This window comes from Mytilus trossulus, chromosome 3, assembly GCF_036588685.1.
Source record: "Mytilus trossulus isolate FHL-02 chromosome 3, PNRI_Mtr1.1.1.hap1, whole genome shotgun sequence".
Lineage (NCBI taxonomy): Eukaryota > Metazoa > Mollusca > Bivalvia > Mytilida > Mytilidae > Mytilus > Mytilus trossulus.
The window spans coordinates 83,056,821-83,071,132 of NC_086375.1; the positions used below are offsets into that span (position 1 = coordinate 83,056,821).

Here is a 14,312-nt window from a genome sequence, read left to right on the forward strand (position 1 = left end):
GAAAAAATGAATGAGACACTAGTAAAAAAGTTTTAAAGTCTCTAAATGGTGTGTTGTAAACTGATGTTTGGTTTTTTGGCCGTTTTTCGTAATATTTCTATGACGTTGTAAATTTGTCTTCAACATATAATCATTCATCAAATAAAATTTTGTATTTCATGCATCTCCTTTACAGAGTCTTCACCATAATACAATATCAATATATTTATCAAAATATGAGCCTTTTTGTAAAGCTAACAAATTGTTTGATATTTAGGTGTAATACCACCAAATCATGGTATGGTCCGAGACCACAATTGTCGTCCCTTGATTTTCGTTGTTTTTCGTTGTTCACGAATATAGTCCCTAGTGTTAACAGTGGGTTACTTACCATTACTTTTTATACCCCTTCCAAATTTATTTCTCCATGTTTAATGCCTCAAATTGTAAGTAGGGGGGTGAAATTACACTGTAAAAAAATTAGGGTCCAGAATTTTAAAGGAAAGTTGTGATTTGGTCCAGGTGAAAAAGGTTGAAAAATAGCACTTCGGAACCTGTCAAAAGATTTCAAGACGCCCTAAAGATAAAATTGTCCATATTTGGAGTTAGAGACGATGAAGTTTTCTATAATTTTGATATAATTTGTCCCAAAAGTAGTACAACACACTGTAAAAGTTTCATTGAGAAAACGCAGGTGGGATTTTTTAAATTTTCATTTATGTTCTAAAAGAAATGCACTACGAATTAATTGTGTTCTCGGACCGTATGACACATCCGGTTGTATACGAAAGTAGGTCGAAAAAACTATTCCCTTGAATTTGACCGTTGTAGGTAATTAATCCTACATTTTATTGCAGTAAAACTATTTCTGTGTCATAAACATATGTCTTGGGTATTTCAAAACACCATTATTTTTAATTTGTGATTTCTATAGAAAATTTTGTAACTCGAGGTTACATGGTGACTAAACCTTGTGCACAGATAGAATAAGGGGAGAAATTTGATTGGTTAACTTCCAATGATGGTTATTTTCTTATATGCAATGAAATGTTATGTGAAAATGTTTCTATAGAACTGGACAGGATAAAACTTTACTCATGTCAAGCATTTCTTTTGAATCAAAGTTAAATTCTTCACAATTTTTTGAAAAAGTGCAAATTTATCAAAGACTAATAGGGAAAAATCAATGGTGGTATTACACCTTAAACGAACTATGAACGAGATTACACATTAATTGCTATAAAAAATAAAAACAATATGTTTTTGTGTTGATTACTTCTGTTTGGATGATGATTTTGTACTGTATAGAGAGATTAAATTTGTTGGCTACAAAATGTGTTAACAATGAGAAGTTGAGTTGTGCTTCGGCATTACAGAAGATTTTAAAGAATATATATCCTTTTTTTATTGGGATTTTAACTGAATTCAGGTTTAGGCTGTTTGTTATAGTAAAGGTTTTAAAGCCTCTCTATATTACATTGATAATGTTCTTTCAATAAATATTTCAAGCTTTTATAATTATGCCAAATCAATATATTCTCCTGAACTACACATTTAAGAATTCATAACAAAAATCTTTACCATCTCTTAACATTTACTTCGATTTTGACATCAATGGCCATATAACAACCAGAATGAAAAACGAGACGTTTCTTATTGTGGACAAATTCCCTCACCGTATCAGCAATATACCGCGTATAGAGTATATATCTCTCGTTTCATACGATACATAAGAGCTAGCATCTGCTACTCAGACATAGTAAAACATCATTTAAGTCTGAGCAAAAATCAATGAGCCAGGGTTTTGTTCTTTTCGCAAACTTTTATCTCACAGTACATAATACACTAAATATTACAAAAATGGTCTTGACCTGAATATTCTAGTTGCTGAATATGTATATCTTTTATTTACTTTAAAGTGTTTTCTATATGTTTCTTTGTGCTTTTAGGTTTCTTATGGTCGTATGACTTTTCACGTGACAAGGTATTCATTTATCCTGCTATCTTGATTTTAACATTAATGCAGGAGGGTCCTGATGTGGAATTCAGACACAAGAGGCTCTAAAGTGTTTTTTTTTATTCAGTTCCATTAGATTCACCTTTATAGATATATTTAACTAATGTGTACCGTATCTTGAAAATAAACTCATCATAGATACCAGGATTAAAATTTTATATGTACGCCAGCCGCGCGTTTCTTCTACAAAAGACTCATCAGTGACGCTTGAATAAAAAAATGTTTAAAAGGCCAAAGTGCATACTATGATTTGTACCCAGTTGGGTTAATCGGCGTTGTTGTAAAAAAAAATGTTGTTTGTTTAACAACTACGTTTTATTTACATTACAATTATTCAGTGTATGTTGTTTCCATTTTTCTGGTCAGTCGAAATGCACCATAACGTTTACTGCTAACCCTGCTAACAACTACACCAATAATGGATGGTTTGCAGCTGCTTTAACAATAGAAGACTTCCCTGTGACCACAATTAATGTAAATAGGAACTCATACACAGCATCGACCCCTTTGACACAAATTCCACTGCAGGTACGATATTTGTCATGAAGATATCTATGGTATTATCAAATGTTACACAAATGTCCTTAGTTATAACATGTATAGAAAAAGTAACTTACGAATGAAGAAATGATATTTAAGTGAAGCAAATACAAATATAATTCACAAAATATATTTCAAGGTGTCAATTTAAAACCTGATGAGATGAACCGCTGATATACATGATCAATTACATTTGTTGTTGTATTTTTCTTGTTGAATGCCTTTTAACAAAGGTCGTTTTTCTTCGTGTCTTTTCTTTAAAGTCTATTTGCCTGGAATGTATCATAATAATCATCGAGCATTTTTAACTTCTACATTTCGTTCACGTGCTAAAAGAGAGGCGGAAAATATCAAAGGGACATTGAAACACATAAGTAAAAAAATAAACTAACAACGCCATGGCAAAGACAAAAAAGAAAAACCTGAAAAAAATAGGGAACAGTTGTTATATTATGCAATATACTCTAAATTATATTCCTGTTTTAATAGCAATACTTATTTACATTATCAGTTTTTGATTCATACTGAAACTATTCCTGGATCTTGTAATGATAAACCGGTCTTTGTATCACCTACACCTTCAGATGGAACTGTAACTACACTAAAGGCTGCCAATAGTTTTACTACAGAGTTTTATGTTCATGCAGATTCAGGGTAATAATAACATATCTTAGTTATTTCACTTTTGTACTAATTATCATTGCCATACCATTCAAACTGTTGTGGATTTTACAAGTGGAATCTTCATACATTGTTTCCCTGAATAATCATTTCTTAGATTCGTTAAATAAGTACATCTTTAATCAGATAAAGTTTTCATTTTCTTTATATTTATTTGTCATGTTTTGTATTCGAAATTATTTATCAAGATTATCTTTGCAGACAGATATATATATCATGAATAGACAGGATGAGAGTAAATAGTTATCAGAGGTACCAGGATTATAATTTAGAACGCCAGACGCGCGTTTCGTCTACACTAGACTCATCAGTGACGCTCATGTCAAAATATTTATAAAGCCAAACAAGTACAAAGTTAAAGAGCATTGAGGATCCAAAATTCCAAAAAGTTGTGCCAAATATGACTAAGGTAATCTTTGCCTGGGATAAGAAAAACCTTAGTAATGCTCATTAAATGTAACCAAACAACATAACTAAATAACAAATAATTAAAAACGATGCAAAATCTTGAAAATGCTTTCTGATGATCTCAGGGGAAATAGGTTTAATAACTTACTGTGTGACCATTTTCATAAAAAGTGTTTATTTCTCAAAAATGTTAATAATTTGCCAAAAACTATTAATATCAAAATTTCAGTGTAAAATCCATAGATATCAATGGACCATTAGGAATACACAAAACGGCATTATCACTAGACGGACGTGGAAGGTCAAACGTCTGGTTGGTTGTTGTTCATTGGACACCAACGCAAGCCGACCAGGGAACCCATATCATATGCGCCTCTGCAGAAGACAATCACAAGCAAGTACCTTAACTTAAACGTTTACAACCTCCTAGATTTTTTATTCGAAATATATCATTGTGTGTACACCTGATTTGTAAAACATATATCACGCTGGGTACACATTCGTCAAACATGTATTCAATGTATCACGTTGGGTTCAACTGATTAGACAATATACATATAGTGTTTGAAAATATGAAATGTATTTGTATGAGGCTTAGAAACGGGTAAATGCGAGGTTCTTCCGAGCGTTTTCTGGTTTCGTGCCGAATACAAATAAATTTCATATTTCAAGACACTATACGTATATTGTCTTTATACTGAAATCGAAAAAAAAAAATTAGATGAAAACATTATATAACAAAAATTGTTAAAAAAAAAAAGGATTTGGAATTTCCATCTTGGGGTACCATTTTGGGGTATGTCCCTATGAGCGTAGTCCAGGCGATAAGACATTGACATATTAAGGAATTTGAAAGGGAAAATGAACTTAATCAATAACATTTGATAATCATGGTATATGAATAACCAATTTGAAGACATAAAAGTTTAAATTCATAAAATTTGACCATTGTTACTTTACGTTGTCATGGTCGTGACGTGACGTTATTGATTGAATACAATAAGGAGGCGGGGCTTATAGGTTAGTTGGGGTCATTGACGTATAAAGCTAACGTTTATACGTATAGCTTTATCTGTATAGTAAAATAGCTGATTGCAGTATAAGTGATTCATATATCACACTGTGTAAACCTAATACAAAATACCTGAAACAGGTTTGTTATAAATGTTCAAAACAACTGCACAAAATGTTATGAAAATAACTCACTTATTTAATTTATATATAATATTTAAAGTATCTTTGAATTTGTATTTGAAAGAAAATGATAAGAATGGCTCAGAATAAATACAGCTGGTGTATGGCTGCTTATGAGATATCTCCACCGTAGCGTGCTACAAGTTTTAAAACATTTCATATTTGGTGAACATGAAAACAGGAGCGATTTATACGATATACCTACATCTTTTGTACAATTCCGTGGATAGTGTTTAAAGTTTAACATTCATTACATTTATTTCAGTAAATTAAGTGATACTCGATGTGTAACAGTCATTGCCTGGGGTATGTACAAAATTGTTTGATTTGATATTTTATACCCATATGTGCACCTATTCTTCAGAAAAAAAGACTTATTTCAATTGTCAATAAGTTACTGGATGTCATTATATAAAAAAGAAGATGTGGTATGATTGCCAATGAGACAACTATCCACAAAAGACCAAAATGACACAAACATTAACAACTATAGGTTACCGTACGGCCTTCAACAATGAGCAAAGCCCATAACATAGTTTTAAAATAGTAATATTGATGTTTTGTTTTTCAGATGTGGACCCTTGTGACAGCAGTCCTTGTGTCAATCACGCTACATGTATAAGAAGTGGATACACATCTGATTACACATGTAACTGTGTTCAAGGATACACTGATATCCAATGCCAAACAAGTGAGCAAAAATTATACGGTCTACTTAATCATTTATTGATAAACGCAAATTACATTGCCATTTTTTGTTTTAGATATGGCATGATTGCTAATGAGACAACTGTCCTTAAGAGACCAAAATGATACAGACATTAACAACTATAGGTCACCGTACGGGCTTCAACAATGAGCAAAGCCCATACCGCATAGTCAGCTATAAAAGGACACAATAAGACAATGTAAAACAATTCAAACGAGAAAACGAAACAAACGGCCTTATTTATATAAAAGAGTGAATGATTTACGAAAGTCTGTTTTTGTTTTTACACGTGGTACATTAGATAGTTTTGATATTAATAGTATATTTTCAAATTATTCATTTTACACTTTCTGTTAAGTGTTAGTGGTTGACGTGTGTTAACTTGCTTTTTAAAAACAATTTTGTATTCTATTATCCTTACCGTTGTGCAATGAATTGTGAATTTCGATAACATGTTATAACCGTTATTACTTTTTTAAAGACATAGATGAATGTGCATCAGCACCGTGTCAACATGAAAGTACATGTGTTGATCATATCAACGACTACTCGTGTATTTGCACAGCAGGGTACAGTGGTATACAATGTCAAACAGGTACATTATTTCATCATATCTATAGGTGCATTCATGGACATCGATTTGAATCAAATTTTAATAAATGATTTATAACATACTAATAGCTATATTCAAAGTACAAATATGTCTAAGTTTAGGCTTGCAATTGATGTTATATAGTGACTTTCTATGTTGTGATTTTATGCTATTGTTTCAGAAAAGGGAGAAGGTTTGGTACCACTAAAACGTTTAATCCCGCTGCAAATGTTTGCACCTGTCCAAACTTAGGCATCTGATGTACAGTGACTGTCCTCTGTTTATGTAGTTCATACGTGTTTCTCGTTTCTCGTTATTATATGAATTATACAGTTGGTTTCCCCGTTTGAATAGTTTTACACTTGTTATTTATGGGGGCCTTTATAGCTTGCCGTTCGGTGTGAGGCAAGGCTCCATGTTAGAGCCGTAGCTTGACCTATATTGGTTTAATTTTTATAAATTGTTACAGGGATGGAGAGTTGCCTCATTGGCACTCATACAACATCTTCCTATATCTACAAAGTAGCAATTACCAAGACATTCACTCAATATTAATATGTATCAGTAATGTATGTGTATTTTAGTCTATACGCCATATACTTAACCATTAAGATTAACTACTGAGGCAGCGGGTGGACATATGAAACCATATGAACATAGATATCAATATAAATAGGTAGAGTATGTGCAATTGGATTTTTTCTAGGTCTGTTTGATTTCATGTTTTAGAACTAAAATTTATGTTAATCATCGATTTACCTGCATATTATAATAACTTTTAATTGATCGAATCAGTCATCGAAATAGTTTAACTTTGTAGCACTTTAAATTTGAAAAAAACTTTTTTCGAACAGCAGTATACTACTGATGCCTTTATCTTGTTTATGCGTACCCAGCTACCGATAAGGGGTTTAATAAAAAGGCCCACATGAGGTTAACTATTGCAAGTAAAAAATACATCAACGCTATTATTTATGAAATTGATTTGACATTTTTGAGCCAAGATGACTACTTTCAAAATGTCATTTTCAACTTCCGCTTTTAAAAAAAAAATAAAGACGACATGGACTCTTATTTTCTGGATGAAATGACAATCCTTGTATTACTACTCAACTATATACATTAACAGGGTTGGATGGAGAGTGGTCTCTTTGGCAGTCACACCACATCTTTCTATATCTAATTAATCTACTTGCGATAAGGATACATTTATTATAACATTTCAAAGATTTGAATGTATAGTTAACAACTCCTCTTTTAATATGCAAAATACTATATAAATGAATATATGAGTAACCATTGCCAACACGGTTCATTTAGGGACCTTGCCAATACGTTTAAATGTACCTGTTGTCTGGTTTCACTGGTAATAAATGTCAGATAGGCATGTTATTCTTGCATATGTTTGTTCGGAATAACAAGTTTAAGCCTTTTACATTATATATCTCATTCTATAAATAATAGCTCCCAAAAGGATACAATTCTATGTTTTATTTGAACTTTAATATGAGGCTGTCAACGTTGTTTATTTCTATTGATACTGCAATAATAACACCGAGTACTCGACTTTGAAAAAAAAAGTTTGCTCTGTATGAATAACTCTTTTTTTCTGTATTTCAGACATAAATGAATGTGCATCACACCCTTGCCAACATGGCGGAGATTGTTCAAATCTTATTGATGCTTACCTTTGTCATTGTCCATTGGGATACACAGGAATTAACTGTCAAATAGGTACTGTCATTGTGTTATATGTGTTTCAACTAAAAAAAATTACCTCGATAGAAATATTTCATCTATGGAACAATTGAGTGATGGAAAGATATGATGTGGTTGGATAGATAAAATAGAGAACTATCCACCAGAGTATTAAATAAACTCATCATAGATACCAAGAATAACATTTTATACTTAAACCAGACGCGCGTTTCGTCTACAAAAGACTCATCAGTGACGCTCGAATGAAAAATGTTTAATAAGCCAAATAAATACGAAGCCAAATACAGCTAAGGTAAACCCCATAGTTTTGCCAAATAAAGCTAAGGTTAAACCCTATATTGATATATTCGAAACAGAATAGCATAGTTATAACTATAATATACACATGGAAAAAAGTATTGCAACACCTTGATTTTTAAAAACTTGAAAAATCAGCCTCTTTTTTTGGATGATATATATTAAGATATTTGTATAATATTATTGAAACATAGTTTATGATAACATTGGCATTAAAACGAACAAAAAATGATTTATATAACCACAATTTTAATAACAAAATGAAGTGTTTTTGTACAAAACAATGCATTTTACAACTTTGACTGTAGTCGAACTTTACAATGTCAGACATTTCAAAATTAATCTTCAGATGACTGTTCACATCATGGTTGATCGTTATACGCCAAAGAACTAGTACTTTCTGCGCAGCCTCCATTCAAACGGATAACCGCATCTTAACGACTTCTGATTCCTGCCAAAAACCGACTAATTTGTTGCTAAGGTAGCAGCAACCCTTTCTTGTGAAGGGCATTGTTTATGTCATGATGTGTTTGAACTGGGGTGCCCTTTCGCGCACTTTCCGCCCAATAGTGTCCCATATATGTTCGATATGGTTAAAATTTGAGCTATGATCCGTCCAAGGTAGATGACTCGAATTCCATTGGAACCATGAATCTTCCTCTACGATGCTTATTTTCAACTTTAGCGAGCTCTGCATTACATTGGATACGGAAAACTGTGTGTCTGTTCGTAAGTAAAGGTCTTCGAAATGGTCTTATCGTACGATAACCAGTAGCGATGAGTCGATCTGGAACAGTTCTTATTAAAAGGCTCCTGTATGCCCACCACTCTCTTTTTGGATTGTATTGTATGAAATGGGTTTCCTTCTGACCAACCTTTATTATGCTTGATTTTTCCTAGCAAATGGTATAGGTGGTCTTCTTTATCTCGGAAGGTCTTTAACATCGTTTAGTGCCATTTTTATTCTCAAAACGACTTATAGTGAAATGGTGATGACCAACAATACATGCAGTTGTTACAGCGACACCCCTGCTTCTCTCATGCTGATTATCTGTCATCTTGCTGCAGTTTAGAGTTGTCGAGAACCCATTACAAGGTGTTAATCACATAACTTTAAAAACTTGGTTATTTAAAGTGTTGAAAACAATGAGGATGAAAACATCTGTTTTGCTGTTTACGGGTACAGGAGCTGCATGTTCAGATAAAAACTTACCGAGTCGATATTTATTGATTAAACTCAGGTGATACTTACATAATGTTAAGTAGTTCTATTTTACCAAATTATATCACAAAAAAATAAAAAGTGTTTTTTTAATTTCAATTTCAATTTGGTGTTGCAATACTTTTTTTAATGTGTATATATACAACCTCTTTAAAAAATCAAAGTCTCACTTCACACAAACACCAACAATGCATATAATTAACTGTATCTTCTGTTAATGATATTCATGTAAACACAAAAACAAATGACGTCTCAGATGTAATGTACTTTGTGTTGTCTTATGGTAATGATGTACACTATTTCAGACATAGATGAATGTTTTAGCCATCCTTGTCAAAATGGTGCCACGTGTATAAATCTCGTTGGTGACTTTAATTGTAGTTGTGTAAATGGATACACTGGCAGAAATTGTGAAACTGGTAAGATACATATATTGTTCTCTTAGTCAATTCAATGTGTGACAATAAAGAAAGATGAAATACAAATGATTAAATAAATAACAATTAAAAAAACAGGAATAGTACGTAGTGGTCAATAAATAATCTCAAGTAGAGGTATAAACAGACACAATAGTAGAAATCAAAAATGAAATGCTAAAGAACAGTCCACAAAAACTATATATAAACATTAGACCAAAGCCGAGGGTGACTTAAGTGTTCTTGAACATTCAGCAATATTTCTGCTCCATTGTACTGACGAAAAAGTGTGTTTCTTTTGTAAAATATATTGACGAGTTAAATAAGGAGAGAACGCATCATACAATAGTCGATTGATGTAGGTTTCTTTTCTATTATGTGCATCACTTAAATATAGGTACATTTAATAATTTCTAAATCTATAAATATACATAAAATAAAGTGGATTATATGTCTTATGTTACTTATTCTTGTATTTGTTACGTCCAATTATCGTAGTGATTCATTCACGACCCCCAATTGATAGTATATGTAATAAAAAAGACATATGAATTGTTTTCCTTGATAGTAATTACAAAATGTGTCAAGTTTTAACTTTGATGAAGTATATTCAGATGATTTAATTAAAAACGTAAATTGTTCGAATATATATAAATAAATAACATATTACAGATATAGATGAATGTTCCAGCAATCCGTGCTACAACAACGGTACGTGTGTAGATAAAATTACATCGTGGTCGTGTGCATGCATACCTGGATACAATGGAACGCAGTGTCAGACAGGTAATTGTATTATAACATTAAAGTCATATGAAACCTCAAATCAAAACAAAATTATGCATATGTTTTTACAACTAATTGGATAGTTTTCATTATGAAGAAAATTCTTTAATTTGTCCACATTTAAAAGAATTTTACTTTTTTAATTGCTTGCCTCAAGGAAGGTATTCGCCGACATATTTTCGGTATGCAAGTGATCTCAGCGTGAACTTTCTCGTAAAAATCCGGTGATCAAAATACGCATGAATCTGTCATTTAAATAAACTTTTATCTGATTGTTCATGTAATACACGTGCTCAATATCCAAGATGCTTTGTTGATTGTTTTACTATAAGTTGACAATCGGTAAACTTCGGCTTTAAAACACGACAATTCAGTAGCTACCACATTTTCACACAATAACAGACAGAGAGAAAAAAAATTACGATTATACGAAATGTTTGCGTAAGAAATGATAAAATCGTGCACAGAAGACTAAGTTTATGATATATACATGCACTAGTTCAAGAATTGAATAAATATTATTTTTCGCTAGTCACTCGTTCCATGTAACTTTAAACAAGAAAAACATAACTGTCATAAGACTTTATGGCTTTTTAGAAATATAAGCTTAACATTTTGGTGTTACTTGTAAATGAAGTCCCCGATGGAATCACCAGTCCAGCAGCCAGTTCAAGTTATAATGAAATATTCGGAAACTAAGGGACCATTTTCTTTAGACAAAGTTGACTTAAGAAGGTTTTTTGCTATTCTTTGTTGGTAGTTTGTTCCTATATTATTTAATCACTGACGTAATTTCAAACTTATAGTTTCGAGCACAAATGCTCACTTAAATCCATAAGAAAAGTGCTCTGGACGCAAAAAAATAAAATGATTGTTAATTTTATTTATCAATCTCTCTCACATATATTTCATGGCTTTTACAAGGAATTACGCAGCACCAGAGATAAACCTTGTTTCTGGTTGGGGATTTGTAATTCAGACCTTATTCTTGTATCTAGTATTAATATTTGTGGATTTATTGGTCTTTTTGCCATGTCGTTGTTAGTAAAGGGCAGTTGCTCTCGACATGACGAATAAATGTCTTATTGATATCTTCGGCCTTTTTTAAACCAAACTATTTCGTAATTAAGTATATTAAATATTTTATTTACTAGATATAGATGAATGCTCAAGCAGTCCTTGTCAACATAACGGAACCTGCATTAACCAAATAAATGGTTATAGATGTCGGTGTAAGAATGATTCTGCTGGAGATAACTGTCAAATATGTACGTATTTATACTAATAAAATCAAATGATATCACAACTGACAACGTATCTTCTATCCGGATAAGCTTGAAATGGTTTAACTTATCTTGAAGTGTGCGTTATAATGAGATGTTGGGTACACCTCATTGACAGCAAAACAAAAAAATCTTTCGATTTTGTTCGTACTGTATCAAATTGACATTCTCATGAAATTAAAACAATCTTGAAATGATGTGTAAACTAAAGAACATTAGAGGTTGTAATTTAACACAAGATTCTGTGGTGGAATCTGTTTTTCTAAGGGTTTATACTTGTATGTGATGTTGGCAAAATGTCTATTTCTTTTTCAATTTTATGCAAATGATGTGTAACGTCATCAGACATGGTCACTTTTCACATAATTCAGAAGAAAACTATTATGACGCCATTTGCACCTACCATTGTGACGTCATTGAACCTTTTTTTTCAGACAACAACAGTTTTTTTAATCATTGACTTATATTTAAATAAAATTAGGAAGAAAAATCTGCTCTCTTAGAATTTTTATTATCTTGTTAATCTGTGGCAATTTTAGGCCATTATAGCTCCTACTCCTTAAGAAAAAAATGACTAAAAGAAAAATTGAGTTTAAAGAAGCACTTGTTCATTTTGAATGTTCATAAAAAGGACAAGGAAGTTACTTTTCTATATTATAACTCGGCTAGGAATTAGAAAAAGAAAGTGTTTCGCAAGTCAAAAAGTATCCATAAATTAAAAGGAAATAAACTAAAAATGACATTACTGCACATATCACATGTGAACTAACATATGATATATATATAAAAAAAAATATGGTATGATTGCCAATCAGTCAACTGTCCACAAGAGTTTGCTACAAAAGATGTAAAACATCGATGTTCTTAATTACCTATAATAATTTGATGTATTTTACTATCTTACTACTTAAACACATAATCCGGTCATTTTTTTTTATTTTAATTTTTAAAGGGATGGATCGCTGTTCTTCTGATCCTTGTTTGAACGGTGGTGCCTGTTTGAATCGTTACAATGGATACAGATGCACGTGTCCACAGTCATGGTATGGTGACGTATGTGAATACCGCCAGAGCAATCAAACAGAGGTAATTGATTACTTTGAGTAATTATATATAAAATAAAGAGATGTGGTGTTAATGCAAATGTGAAAAGCGTGCTATCCATTTGAAAAGGGACCTTGCTGTAATTTAAATATTGTCTAAAAACAAATATGCAAATATATTTTTAACATTATGTATTTGATATATATATAAATACCTGGTTTAATTAAGTCAATCATTGAAAACTAAAATATCAAATCAAAGACGTTAATATCGGGTTTAAAATACACAAAAGGTAGATGTCCAGTTAAAAATAATTGTTGTGTATTAAATTGTGCATTTCAATGTTTATTTAAGGTATGTAGCGACCTGGATTACACAGAATGTTCTTGTCATGTGAGTAAGTTCAAGTTCATTCAGCGAAAATCTCACAGATTTCTGTTTGGCTTCGTTGGGTTTTTGAATGGACTTCTTGGAACTGTATTATTCTACATAATTTGGAATTTGTGTAGAAGAGTACCCGATAAAAATAACAAAGTAAACACCATAGTTCAACCACGAAAGAACAATATAATAACTTTGTCAGACTTAGAGGCAGAAGAATCAGGTGACACAAGCAATAGTATTCTGAATAACCAATCCGACAATGACTATATTGGAGGATGTGAGTGTTTTATTGATCATACAGGTTATGATCATTTTCAGAGATTTGACAAAAGATTGAAATACAAATACAGATTTCACAACTGTCGCAATAAGAAAGGATTTAAAAAGGGAAATCCTGCGATCACTAAAACACGAACACATTAATATATGCAGATACAATGATTTAATATAATGATACGTAGCATAAAAAAAATCATTATTTTCAGTGAGCTAACATATCACAGTGAAAAAAAAAACATGAAAGCGTGTTGTCGTCCTTACATATACTCATTGATTTGAGATGTTGTGCAGCAACGAAAAACGTTTGATTTTAACCATGTTCTCGTCCAAATGGACCGATTGGAAAACGGTTGTAGTGATTACGAACAAAGTTGAAGACCGTAAACTGTGTGTTGCTTGTATGTCAGTCCTTCTCGATTTATTGATTTGGTGTCATACCGATAGAACAGTGCTTTCTTTGCATTTGTATTACGGACCTTGCTTCTACGATATATTTAAGTAGCCTTTCATATGAATAAGAAGATTTGGTACGATTGTCAACAATTAGTTAGTTTTGTTCGTAGTGTGTAACAACACTGTATTTTCAGTCTACGATATAAAATGCATGTGGTACATAATTTATGTAACTGCATATTTGATTAAGTCACTTTTTTAATAACTATCAACATAATTTTATTAAAAGTTGACTATACTTTTAAAACCTCTTGTTATATCATAAAAGCGAGAGGTTTGGCTAGCCAAAACACCTTGTTTATTCAACTA

General features: G+C 31.8%; 1 protein-coding gene and 1 long non-coding RNA gene across 2 annotated transcripts; both read left to right on the forward strand.

Annotated features, from left to right (window-relative positions):
• The first annotated feature begins 2,375 nt into the window (after positions 1-2,375).
• On the forward strand, positions 2,376-4,011 carry LOC134709779 (uncharacterized). The gene is made up of 3 exons (XR_010106039.1): positions 2,376-2,524; positions 3,048-3,190; positions 3,855-4,011. It is a non-coding gene; the product is annotated as an uncharacterized LOC134709779 (long non-coding RNA).
• A 420-nt stretch (positions 4,012-4,431) lies between these two features.
• LOC134711085 (fibropellin-1-like) lies at positions 4,432-14,312 on the forward strand. Its single transcript, XM_063571518.1, has 10 exons — positions 4,432-4,437; positions 5,050-5,125; positions 5,391-5,510; positions 6,010-6,123; positions 7,741-7,854; positions 9,664-9,777; positions 10,447-10,560; positions 11,715-11,828; positions 12,796-12,929; positions 13,242-14,312. Exons 1-10 carry the CDS (start codon positions 4,432-4,434, stop codon positions 13,692-13,694), a joined length of 1,359 nt encoding a protein of 452 aa, XP_063427588.1. The 3' UTR covers positions 13,695-14,312.